Raw genomic sequence first — 13,854 nt, 5'->3', positions numbered from 1 at the left:
ATTATTGTGTGGTTTTACAATGATTTCAAGATGAAAGACAACTGCAGTTTGCCATTGTTGGGTGCAGGTTCAAGTTTATTTTTGGCTCCATATGCTATGATGAAGGCTTTTGTTTGGCTTTGAAAGGTTCCAGAAAGCTTGTTCTGAAGAAGAGGGGTGCATGGCAGACAACTACTGCAATGTTTTCTTTTCCTACTGATGTAACTTGACAGGATGGATTATGTTGAACTGTGCAGGATGTACACCTTAAAGGGAATGTATCAGGCAAACTCCACATTTTTCGCCCTTCAATACATTTTGTTGTGTACTTGGAGATTCTGGGAGTGCAGAAAAGTTGAATTTAGTCTCTCCAGGTGCTGCATAGTTGTCTTTGTTTGTGACTTATTGGTCAGTATGTTTAGTTTTCTCCATTCCCTCTTACGTTTTTTGAACTATTACAGCTAAACATGGATCTCTGGCGAACTAATCTTAGCTCCTTAAGGACATAAGCCTACTCTGTTTTGAACAGTATTATTGTACAAACAGATTAGATTAAACAGAGGCAATGAATGTACATTCAGTCAAATTCATTACTTTCATTGAATCATAATCAATGCACATGATTCAGTGGTGATGTGCAAAAAATACACATGGTCTAACTTGCTAACTATGTTGAGGTCCTGTTTATAAGATGCATTAATTCATAATGTGGTACCATTTTCTTGTTCAAACATGTAAGGCTGGATGGACAAGTCTTCTGCTGAAGAATAGGTTTCCGTGGTGGTAGACGATCTCTGCTACCCATCCGTCCATCCATTTTCTGTACACCCTCCACATAAGGGAAACAACTTTGGAGGGATGAGTGATTCATTTGGTTATATAATGTAGCTGTAAAGACAATAAATTGCTTGGTAGTAGTTGCAGCAATTTAAGTAAACATCTAGTTTAAACAGAGTAAAATTTATGCTGTGATACCCCATTAAAAATTGTAAGTATCATACCACTTCGAAAAATACAGAGAATCGTTACTGACAGGAGAACTATCAGATCAGATCTATCATCATATTTTCTACAGCTCCACAATATCAGGAATCTGATCAGAGACAAGGAATGCATGTCACCTGAAATATTACTATTAGATTATAATTGTGGTGCCAACTGTAACTCTATTTATTGTTCAGCAATACTGAGTAAATATTTTTACTGTCTTCCGAAGATTTCTGCAGGTAACTCCGGTAAGCCTATTTCACAATTGAGAAGCAGAAATAAGAATCAGCCTCTATGATTACATCCAGGGTAAAAAGCCATTTTGTTACAACGGGCCATTTTAGAGCACCTAAAATTTGCTTAGGTTTGCGCTCAGCTCCTCTTTCTGCTCTCTCTAAGATTGAGTTTTCGTTTGTTTGCCTTCGAAAAAAAAAAAAGTCTCTTTGTCATTGCTAATGTCATTCCTCGTTGCTGGGTGACTAAAATGTTGCTGTCATTTAATATCTTCCTGCCTTCATTCTCTGTGTGCTCAAAGTCACAATCAGTCATTTCATCCTCCATCTTTCCACTTATACATTTAACACAATTTGTCCTGCATTTCCATTGGTATAGCTGATGATATCATGGTAAACATGTTTATATTGCAATTATGTTTGGCTTACAAAACACTGTTATATACAGACCAACTGGCATTTCTGGGATAAATGATGATGATTCAGGTACACCAAGTTAAATTATGACATCTCATCCAGTCATAACTGACCACTAAACTGATTTTGTTCCAGTACGACTGATACTGTACGCTTTAATAAACAGCTTGTTTAAAGTTGAGTAACTGTGTAATTGACTCAGTCTCAATGCGTCTCCGGAAATGTATACATGTGGAGTAAATACTGTAAAAATGCTAAATCTAGCCAAGTATGTTGGTCTAGTTTCGAGTGCAAATATCTAAGCACACTTGAATTCAGACAAAACTGACCTACAAGTAACTTTTCATCAAGATTTAGGAAGATCTAGGGAAATAATGCCTTGATAGTGATGAAAAAGTGCTAGTTTTTTCATCAGTATTGGCAGATTATTTTACTGGCAGATTATTTCACTCATAACTCTCTTCCTGACAAACATTTTTTTGTCTGCCTATTGGTTAGCCCAACCAAAGGCAGCATATTTAATAAGGCGATACCAGCGATGAAAATACTTCCTCTGTGCTCCCAGAGCAGCAGATCACTTTCTCTACTAATGCAGATGTGGTCAATAAGAGAGGAAAAACCAGCAGCTGAGTACATTCTTCATTACTCACCCTCTGATTCACTACTCAGTGCAACACCAGGCTATGAAACATGGGCCAGATTTCAGGCCCCGTCTTCACTATGACAAAAATGATACACCACAGCACATACAGATAAAAAAACAATTTATACATTTTTCTTTTTCCAAAAGTGTGACACCCTCATTACAGATCTTGCTACATGTTATTATATAAGACATATGGAAACTTAGTTTTAATCAATAATTCTAAATCGCCACACCCATTATCATGTTCATGTTTGATATTGATGATATTGTTCTAATCTGCATGAAAGCTGTTGCCTCATACATATTAAAGAAGAAGCAAAGGACACAAAATACTGTTTTCCAAATAAATAACTAAAATGATGACACAAATCATGTTCACCAGCAAAGATCGAATCTTAAAAATAAACCATGATCTGCCCAGGATGAGTCTCTAGAGCAGAATATTCTCCTGATGCTGACTCATCCTGTATTTTGCTCTGATTCAGATAAAACGAGCCCCGTGGCTCTTCCACAGAAGGACGTGGAAACACCTTGCACTCAGATCAGGTGATTACTTTAGGGTGACTGAGAGGTTACTGGGAAACACAGAGGCTAACCTAATCAAAATGCACTCAGTAGTTCAGTTCTGATAAAAATCTCGACATCATTTGAACTCACAAGAGACAACAATTGTGTTGGTCAGGTTCTCTTTTACCATGCAGCTTCAGATTTTGCCAAAGAATTGCTTCAAGAAAGCTTAAAATACGCTCCTTTCATGTAACAGATCAGCTACATGACAAAATATGGCAGTATTAGTTTGTACTAAGCTGAGGTTTAGTGGAATATATCTTCCCCACTTCTCTCACATGAACAGAGATTTTATCTTTTGCAGGACACTCTAATGTAAATAACTTTTGCTTCTAAATATCACTAAAGCTCGTTTTGAAATGTTGCCATTTTGGAAACTTTCAGTTGAATAAAGTTTGACATTTGTGTTGACGTTTTGGTTCTCCGCTGTTAGGAGCTCATTGTTTATACTGATGCTCTTAACCGGGTGAATCCTGTTTATGCAGCAGCTCCATTTCCTCTCCTTACCTTGACTGTCTTTTTCTCCCCAATAACTTTATTTCAAACAAAAAGCATACAACAGAATAAAACACAAGACTAAACTATAGTGTGATGGTTGTATTTGTTTACGTAAAAGATCATAATTTGATCAAATTGGGATATACCTCATCAAAAAAAGTCCTAATTTCACTGCCGATTATGTTGTGCATTATCGACTAAAATCGTAGTTGCTTTTCATTCATGCTTTCAGCATCCTTGTGTGACATATTCCATGTTTGTATTTGTCACAGCTGCTGGGTCTTCATGTCATGGTGGCTGAGTGATGCCGGTCAGGCTGTCACGGATGACCTGGCCCAGTCAATAGAAGAGGAAACGTGGCTGCGTCAGCAGGTCTGACACAGGGGAGCTAAACCCACTGACTGACTGAGAGTCACCGACATGCTGCACTTAGCAGCAGCAGCAGCTGTTTGCTGCTTTATGATGGGCTGCTGCCTGAAGTATGATGTATGGATAGAAGTAGGGCTGTTGTAAACGAATATTTTAGTAATCGAGTAATCTATCGATTATTCTTACGATTAATCGAGTAATCGGATAAAAAAAAATAATAAAATGAAATATTGGTAAATCTGGCATAATACTGGTGTTACTATCAGATATCAATATCAGTCCAATTTTTCATATTTGAGCATCCCTAACAGTTGCTTTTTTGTAGTTTAGAAAACTAACCTGTAACAATAATAGCTCACTTTCTAAGTTAACCAGAAGAAAAGTTATAGAAAAATCTGAAATTATATTGAATTTAATAACAAAGAGGCAGGCTCACAAATATGCTTATAGAAAATGTCTACAATCCAGCTTTTAGTTTATGTATTCATCTTCAGTGAGTTTAATAGATTAATTAAACTCACCTTGCCACCTAACCTGTCACGCTTTGGGTTTGAAAATACGGGAAATGCCGCCTGGAGTGGGAGGAGAGGGCGAATGAACGAACATGGGGTGGAGGGGAGGAAATAGACCAGCGGACTGACGAACCGTTAGACCGGGGGACGAACACGGGGGGAAGCAATACGGGACATTTACGACACCTTCACTGGTCACACTCAGAAACTCATCTACCAGCCATGTACGATGCGCTCCGCCACCCGTTTCTTCAGACCGGGATATGAAATTTATTGTGCGGTTCGTCGGTAAAGCTACATTTACACGGTAAGCATCAGCTACTCAGCCGCCCGCCCTGTTCAGTCTATTCGCTCACCTCAGCGCTCTTCCCGCCGTTCGCTTTCAACCAGCAGCCCCGGAGGAGAAATGCTGCCGTACTCCAGGCATTCCCCAGTCATTTTAAGGATGCTTATTGGTTCCCCAAAAACGATAAAAAGTCGGGCATTATCATCAATCAATAAAATCCCCACGGGCCAATCTTGAAGATTGGACTTTATGCCGCTGAGACTTAGCTTTTGTCAACAACTCAGAGGCGGAAGTGAGAGCTCCGCGCAACGCAAATTAAGTCCCGGCCGGAACACGGTGCGCTAAATAATAAAACATAAATTAACGAAGCTTCGAGGCAGGTAAATTTTCCTCGAGGAATTTTAGTAATCGAGGTACTCGAATCATTCGAGGAATCGTTTCAGCCCTAGATAGAAGACATATGCAGAGTATGCGGTACTGTCAAGGATGAGCAGGAAGGATAAGCAGAAGAAAACAGATGTGACTGCTGTACTATTATGTGTCAACACTTTTACAAACAGTGAACTGTAATACTTTGATGGCACACTAAGAGCTCTAAGGGCACAAGTCCAACAATGACATGCACTGTAAAAACACAAAATCTTACCAAGTGTTTTTGGTTTAGTTTCCAGTTCAGATATCTTTGCACACTTGAAATAAGACAAAACTAACTTACAAGTAACTTTTCATCAAGTTATAGAAGTCAATAATTCCTCATTATTGATTTTAAAAAGTACTAGTTCCATTTGCAGATTATTTTACTTATAACATGGAAAAATGTCTTCTTATAAGTAAAATAATCTGCCAATGGAACTAGTACTTTTTAAAATCAATAATGAGGAATTATTGACTTGAAACAAGCTTCTATAACTTGATGAAAAGTTACTTGTAAGTTAGTTTCATCTTATTTCAAGTGTGCAAAGATATCTGAACTGGAAACTAAACCAAAAACACTTGGTAAGATTCAGTGTGTCGGATGTGGTTGAGAACAATATTTTTGAAATTCAGCCGAGATCCGTTCACCAAGAGTTCTCTCTCGTCTTCCAAATACAGACACATTATTCCCCTGCGTCTCTGTCCCCTGCATCTTAATTAAGGTTGGCGTGGGAGGGAACATCTCACACAACAAGGCTGCTGCCATTTTCTTTCTTTGTGGGAACCGAGCTATTGTCCCACTCCTGAGTGTCAGCTACAGAGCTCAGAAAAAAAAGAGAAATAAATTCCAAGGCTCCTTCTTCCCTTCCCTTGTTTTGGCCAAGACTACGTGGGGACAAAGGAGCATTTATGGCCAGCCTCCGTATCCCCTCCAGACACTGCCACCAATGGGATTTCTCTTCATGACGTCAGCCTCCTCATATCCTCCAGCCCACATCCAGAGCTATTGACTCTCTTTGGAAGGAAACAATCTGCTTTGCCCAAAGACTGGCAGTCGAACTATAAGCATCTTTGTGTGGCTGAACAACATGGAGTCCATTAGTAAGGGTGGCATAATGCTGAGTTCACTTTGATTTCTGCTCATGCCAATTAAACAAATTAAAACTAGGGATGGACTTCTTTGGAGTTTGGCATGTCAATTGTGATCAGTTCCTACAGGATGTTTTATGCATCAAAGCATTTATTCCTGTCCTTCTTTTAAATCAAACTCAACGAATTGCATCAGTGTCAGTCCACAGCATGTCTAACTTTTTATGTTTAACAGGAGGTTCGCCTTCTGTACGCCATGTCAAAATGAAATGTGAAGCTAGCGCTTTCAGTTTTAATATTTCATGACTTGTAAAATCTTTATGGTTATGTGCCATTTTATGAGCAAGTGGAGTTATTGGCACCTTTCTGGGGTAAACATATTAAATGTAATTGGATCTGACAGTGGTTCACAATATGAAACTAACTTTTTTGATCTACAAAAGCTGACTTCATCCTGTACTTTACAGACTTTTTGCTCACATATACAGATATATATAGATGCTTTTCCCACTCTGAAGATTTTCACCATTATGTTGGAATCAAACTGTGCTTTAAGATCATTTTCTGCCAGAAATTATGTCGTTTCTCACCTGACTTCTATTATGCCTCTGATCAACCTGAAGATTTGATTGTAATATTTTATTCTGTGTAACTGATTACACCAAAAGTTTTCCTTCATTTTTTTCCTTATTTTTATTTAGCCTTTATTTAACCAGGAAAAAAAGATATTTGATATTAAGAATCTCTTCTGCAAACAACACTGAGGCTACATTGTTGTGAGTCTCTAAATATTTTTTATAACATACATTTCATTATGCATTTATGGATTCTTGAATTAAAAACAAAACCAAGTTACAACTTCAGATTGAATTTGATAAATTATGATTAAAATCAATTCTACAAGAAATTTTAATGCAGAAATGTAACTGAAGTAGCTGGATCAATTGCTAAAAGAGTGACTAATGCAGCATTATGTCCAAGGATATTTTTATACAGTCCTATGACTGTAAAAACAGAAGAGGTAGAAAAATGAAACTGTAGAACCCATCATGTTATAAAGGCCTTTTTTAATGTTTGCTATGCCAAAACTGCAAACATAACCTCAAAGAAACGCAGTGAGGCCCAGAAAACGGTCGTACAGCCTGTTATCAAGTCATCCGTGTCATGAGGAGGGAGGAGGGAGATGACTAAATCAGGCCAAACAGTAAATATTTCAGGATGTCCAATCTATTATTGATGAACGGCTTTACCTTGCAGAGCAGACAACATATCAAGTATCTTTCCAGTCTCCTCGTTCTGCTCTCCCTAAAGTCCCAGGAATGTGGAGCTTTGAACTACTAACAAATGTTATAAACACAAACCAAAAACATTTTTAAAAAAATTAATGAAAACTAAATTTAAGTTATACTTTTGTGACATTCTTAAGGTTTTTGTAACATCCACTGTACATTTCGCATCAGTGGCAGATTTGAGCAAAATGATTACTTTGTCTGAAATAAGGAACATTTATTAAATCCTGCTTTTACCGTGAAAGGGTCTTTCTGTAATTACATTTCTGATGAAATCTGATGGAGATTAATTCACCTGAAGTGTGACGCTCAGGGATTAGTCTGGTAAACGTCGACCCAGCAGGAACGACTGCTGTCGTTGCTTGAAACCAGAAACAGAAAAATGACGTTTTCTTTCTGGGACTGAATAAAGTCAGACTTTAAGTGCAACATAAATGCTCTGCTCACGTCGTGTCTCAGGAAAGACCATGCCTGTTTACCACGGATTAATGTCAGACGCTCCTGATGGTGCGCAAAGTTAATTTCTCTTTGAGTAATCTCTTCACTAAGAAAGGTCAGAGGTCAGCATGACAAACAAAGCAGCTGGAGAAGCATGAACTCAAGTCCTCTGATTCACAAACTCAAACTTAGATTTCTAGACTACTGCTGTCTTTCCTGTGTAAAGTGTTAAGACAATAAAAACATGGATACAAAGTGCCATTGATTTGTGAAAGAAACTCTGTGTTGTCATTTTAGTGCTGATGTTCGAGTTGGGCTACATACTGGTGGTGTTTCCAGACATTTGGATGATGCATTTGCTTTCTTTCTCCGTCTCTCTGGAGTTGAAGGGGCGGACCCTCACCGCCACCTTCACCGAGGCCCCTGCCATGGCGATGTCTTCTCAGCACCTCGGGGGGGCCTTCTCTGAACCCAGACGGGGGGCCTGCAGGTCTCTGAAAGGGAGGACAAAGTGTGTCTTTATTAAAATTGACCCTTTTCTATCCCCAACATGATTTACCCCATTAAACTTTTCCACATTTTTTTCACATTACAACCACAAAGCTTAATGCATCTTATTGGGACTTTAAGCAGCAATAAAAAAAATTAAAAAAATGAAATAGGGAATACGTATGAAGTGGAAAGGAGAGATAGTTTTCAAAATTCTTTTTAAAAATAAAAAATCTGAGCAGAGTGACGAGCAAGTCTTCAGCTCTTCTACTTTTTTATTTACTTTCTTTTTTCTGTGAACTTCAATTTTCAAGTTAAGCCACAGATTTCCTATTGGGTTCAGAAGAGGAACTAGAACCTGACCAGGGCTGAACGAAATGGCTGAAAAACATGTTACCGTGTAGGCCTTCTATACCAGTCGATATTGATAATTATTGATTAGTTTTTAGATTTAAATATCTGAAATCCTACCAAAATGGTGGCGTGACCTTTCCTGTTTTATCCACAGTTTTCATTTCATGCTGCCGTTGTTTATTTTTATGCACCTGAAACCTGAAACTGGTGCTGAGCAAATTACTTAAAAGGTTGTCACTAGGTAACCAAAGAGGGAGTGAGTTGCTAGGTAACCAGAGAGTGATTTAGTTGATATCACTCACCTAGCTTACCTCACTGTGAGAAGTTGGGGGGGGCTAAAGTATTTCCTCTGCCTACATCTCCCAGAATGCTGTGCGGTTCTGGATCAGAGGTCAGTGAATATTCTACATATTGAATATTCTGTAAGATGTATTATCTATTGGCATTGATCATGTCTCTTTCACTATATATTAAAGGCGTTTCTCTCTTCCTCGTGCTGCTCGCTCACCAAGTTCATTGAGAACTCCACAAAGCAGCTGCTTTACACTGATTTAATTACCCACAAATGGTCACTAATCATTAATCAGGTGATATCTGAAGGGATTGGTTACAAAGGGTTTCATCAAGCAATATCACAGTAAAGGAAGTCAGTATGATGCCACACCTTTTGGATTTTTATTCGTGAACAAAATCTGAAAGCTATTTATTTCTATCCACTTTACAATATCTTCAACCTTTCATTGAAGATATAACATAAGAATTTTACTAAAACCTGTTATGTTATGAAACATAAGAGAGTAATGAAACAAAACACAAAAAAGGTTCAAGGGGATTTTCATGCTTTTGCGAAACGTTGTATATGCGACATTTGTCAAAACACACTCAACATTTGTTGTGCAAGTCATGTTACACAGCTGTTTTCTCATTTTCATATTTGGAAAAAAAAAACAATAAAAATAAAAGAGCATTCCAATAATTTGCAGTTGAGGTGACCAGGAAAAAAGGAGGAGGGCAGGGACGCATGGCTGTAAAATAAATAAATTTAAAAAAAAAAAAAGGTCATGCGTGGTCAGCTGCAGCCGAGGAAGATGGATAATAAAGCTCGCTGTAACAAAAGAACTGCAGCAGCAGCTAAATGTCAGGATGTTTATCTGGATGACAATGGGACTGAACCAAACCAGAAATCTGGGAGCTGGCGTCAATTCAGCAGGGCAGCTTCAGGACACGTTGTCTTACAGAAATAATAATAATAAAAAAAACATAAAACTCAATTTGCTTCTGATCAGTCTGGGTGTGTTTTAGGAGCATGACTCATCATCAAAGTGTAATCCATCAATGTTAATGTCAATTAAGAGACCAGTACTCTACATTCAGCGGTCACTGCTGCTCCCTAACCTTAGAGAACATCCTTCAGAAAGAGCATACTCATTCCTGTTGTTCGTTAATATTCATGGACTGAGGTAATTAATGTATTAGGATGTCAGTATGCGCCCTCATTTTATGATCTAACTGTCTGTCATCATCACTGATTCATGTGTACCTGCTGTGTCATCCTGCTCTCTTGAAATCTTCATAAACGTGGCCCCAAGCATATTAATTTATCAGAGGTGTTCGAAAAACCTGTACCAGCAAAAAGGCTTTTAAGGTTTAATCTTATTGTAGTGCAGACATGATGCTGCGGATGACACAACAATGTAAAAGACTAGCAATGAATTAATATATATTTTTTAAATATGCAGTTAAATTAAAATTCTTACTGGGGCCTATGAAGTAAACCTTTTAAAATATATTTTTTCAAACATCTTTTATCACTCTTCATAAGGGGTATGTATGATGACCATAATCTGCTCCAAAAAGCTCAGGACCATCAGCTGATGATGCAGCTCAGCTGGGCGGCCACCATCTTTCTGGTGGCAAATGCTGTAAAATACCCATACCCTTAATATCTGTCCTAAATTATCACGTAGTAAGCTATTATTTTGGAACGGAGCCTCATAAAGTGGTGACGTTTACTTCATATTTTGGCACCTTTTCAGAATGACATGCTGTTTTCAGGCCTATGGTGGGACAAAAGTAGCAAATATTTTTTGACGGTTCATTCAAACAAACAAAAAAAAAACGAATTATGGCGTCATTTCTAAAGTTGGAAAATAACATTTACTTAAGACTTCAGCCAGTGACACTGCATTTATGTCAGCCGCCCCTCCCTCGCATTTTAAATGTAACCCGTTTTATAATTTATAGACGCAACAAAATAACATGACAGCGTGAGCTGTGTAAATGTGTAGAGTACAATGTCACTCTGCTGCTGAAGGCTACCGTGTTTTCAACACTGACAGCTTTTCCACTGGCCGCGCCCTTATGCTCATTCACTCCCAAGAGATTTAACACTAAGTAAAGAAGGACCGTGTCATTCAAAATGTTTTACCATGAAGTCATTTTCAAATGGACGACACACACACACACACAAAAAAAAAAGAAAAACGGGGTCGCCTTACCTCCAAACAGCTCCTGGGAACAGACCGTGTTTGTCGTGCCTGTAGGCTTCACATCCAGACCCCGTGGATACCTCTACTTCCGCCGCTCTCCTCCAGGTCTGTCACCAGCCTCTCCTCCTCATGAAAACGGGACGGGAGGAGGATGTCAGCAACGAAATCTGCCGACCAGAACACCCACCTCCTCCGCCCCGACTGGCCTTTTCCGTCCTAACTGGACCTCTCTTGAGGACTGAGGAGGGAAGGTGGCCCCCTTGGCCGCTGCTTTAGGAAGCGAAGCGGTCAAAATGGCTCTGTTGTCTCGGTGTCTTTGGTGAGGATGCTCGAGCTCCACTGAGCCGGTGACATCACCACCGGGGGGAGGTAGCAGCATCGATGCAGTACCGAGAAGGCAGGCAGGGGAGGAGGCGGTGTGATGAATAGGGAAAGATTAGGACGTACATTAGGACCCTTTAAGGGCTACGGCACAAAAAGGAAACATTCAAGCTAGGGAAGACGTTATTGTGCATTATACGAGGGAACAGACATACGTTTTTTATATTTCAAAGTAGGGAAAGCATTATATAAAACAAAATTGCGAATCTTAATAAATTAGAATATCATTGAATATAATCGACTATACTTATTTTAGTAATTCAAATTAAGACAAATATTTTGAACAGATTCAGTTCACACAGTGATTTTAAGCAAGCATAAGGCGACAGTCCAGAAGAACAACTCCTTTTTAACAGGCAGGGCCATTTAGCTGAACCAGACTCAGGAGCAGGAGACTACCAGAAGGACAGAAATGACAAAGGGATGTTGTTGCTTACCATTTGCTGGAACAAGAATAATAATAATAATTTCAGGAGCAACATCCATCTAACCTTTTGCTCAGTTTTTCCTGAATGGCTGATGCCAATCCAGTGTTTATATGCTGGAGTAAGAAGAAGCACCCAGAACACGCGTACTTCACAGAAAAACAAAACTGGACATGATATGAATGTAGGACCTATTTGTTTTGAGGCAACAGCTTTAACCACAGTGCTAGGATCACATTTCCTGATTGGGAAGAAATCTACAAACCAAAATTACTTTACATTATACTTAAAATGATCCAACAAAAATGTATCCCAGCTACCTTGATCAGACCTAATGTCAGAAGAGGGATTTTGGAGAGAGGATAGTTTGATTAGAGAACCAGAAGTAATTGTGTCAACACCTGCACAGCTCAGGATCGTAACGGTTAACGGGTATCCGGCTTGTGCTGTAAGATTAATCCTGTCCACAACTGTCCATCACAAAACTAAATCTGTCCTTTTAAAGAAAAAACAAGCATAATCTGGAAAACCAGTAAGTACTTTTAATGCAATCTCCATCTTAAATGGGAAGAATTGAAAACTGTTCTAATGGAGGCATGAGGGAGATAAATTCTGGTGAACAGAAGCTCTCTAACTGGTAGGAGGAGGGAACTGAATGATCAGGTTTCAGTCAGTGTGAAACATGATGCAGTGTTATTTGTGACCTTGCTCTTTGCACTGACCAACCCCTCCTATAGTCCCCAGCTCTCTCTCATAAATGCATTGTGTTTTTCTGTGTAGCGTAGCATCGCTCATGGATGTTCTCTGGGTCCTCCCCTGAATCATGTGCAAACAAGATCATGGTAAGTTCTGACGTAGACACCAAGGTCTGTCAACATCTTCATCGATCGCTGAATAGAGGAATGAAAGGAGGTTTGAATAACAAGTTAAAACAATACCGCTTTAAAAAAATTGGATTCAGGTGAGCTTAATAAGAGGAACGTGGAGCAGCTGAGGCAGAGAGCAAAGAGGCAAACTGAGGGAAGAACAAATTAACAGGGTGACAAAATCTGACACTAACAATAAACAAATGTACTAAAATCCACAAACACAAAAAATAAGTTAAAAACACAAACACACACACACGCATGCACACAGGCTGGAAGTAAACAAGACCTGTCCAGCAATAATAAGGAACTAGAATGACAAGACTGATCAAAATACCAACACAAAACTGAAACCCAACAGAAGACATGCTGCCTTTCTAACTGCCCTTTAAGTCTGCTCTGCCATGACTAAATTAGGTGGCCTGGCACTCTGAATAATTGACTTCCTGACTGAGCTGTCGTCTTGATCCCAACTCGAAGGGCATCTTAAAGAGACGCACTTGGAGTATTTCTATCAGAGTGTGGACATAAAAATGACCACTTGTGTCATTCAGCATGGAAACCACGGATCAAAGTCCAGATCTGATAAATGCTTGTGACTCCTCAGATCATGTCCTGTCAAAGGATTCTCCCACCTGAGCTGTGGGTCTCTGCAGCTCTTCCAGAGGTCCCATGAGCCTTTTTTTTATTCGCGCCTTTCCAAGCCTGTCAGTTTGTGACGATGCTGTTTTTTCTCACCCATATTCTCCAACAAATCTCTGAGACTTTCACAGATTTAAGAGTAAGCTGGATTTAAGAGTTTAAGTTATATACAGGTAGATTTCATTTTTGAATGGTCAGTTTTTATTTTGGATATTTAATATGTCTTCCAATTCCAGTATGGAGTGTCCTTTACAAAATTAAAGTTCATTACTTGCATTATTGTACAATTATTAATATATTTGTTGAAAATGGATTCAGAAGGACAATTTTATCATTTATGGCAGTCATTTCTGGGAACAATTTGTCATCCAGCAAAATCTGTTATCGTGACAGACGGGAACTCTTGGATTTTACTGGAATGACAGTCACCACACGACCACATCCTGACAGCTTTCTGTGAGAAAAGCGCCCTCTAGTGGTGGAT

The 13,854-nt window shown here is 39.0% G+C and overlaps 1 protein-coding gene across 1 annotated transcript in view; it reads right to left on the bottom strand.

Annotated features, from left to right (window-relative positions):
* kif1aa (kinesin family member 1Aa) overlaps positions 1-11,467 on the bottom strand; it is a 44,298-nt gene extending 32,831 nt beyond the window's left edge. The window contains exons 1-2 of the mRNA XM_088005133.1: positions 11,066-11,467; positions 8,049-8,218 (exon numbers count right to left, since the gene is read on the bottom strand). Of these exons, the coding sequence (XP_087861259.1) occupies positions 8,049-8,154 (106 nt within the window). The 5' untranslated portion in view covers positions 8,155-8,218; positions 11,066-11,467. The remainder of the gene's footprint in view (positions 1-8,048; positions 8,219-11,065) is intronic.
* Between the last annotated feature and the right edge of the window lie 2,387 nt (positions 11,468-13,854).

Source organism: Poecilia mexicana, unplaced genomic scaffold, assembly GCF_051168715.1.
Source record: "Poecilia mexicana isolate PSO_F unplaced genomic scaffold, ASM5116871v1 scaffold_4, whole genome shotgun sequence".
Classification (NCBI taxonomy): Eukaryota; Metazoa; Chordata; class Actinopteri; order Cyprinodontiformes; family Poeciliidae; genus Poecilia; species Poecilia mexicana.
The sequence above is the reverse complement of the archived record's forward strand: the minus strand, read 5'-3'. Positions and strand labels throughout refer to the sequence as shown.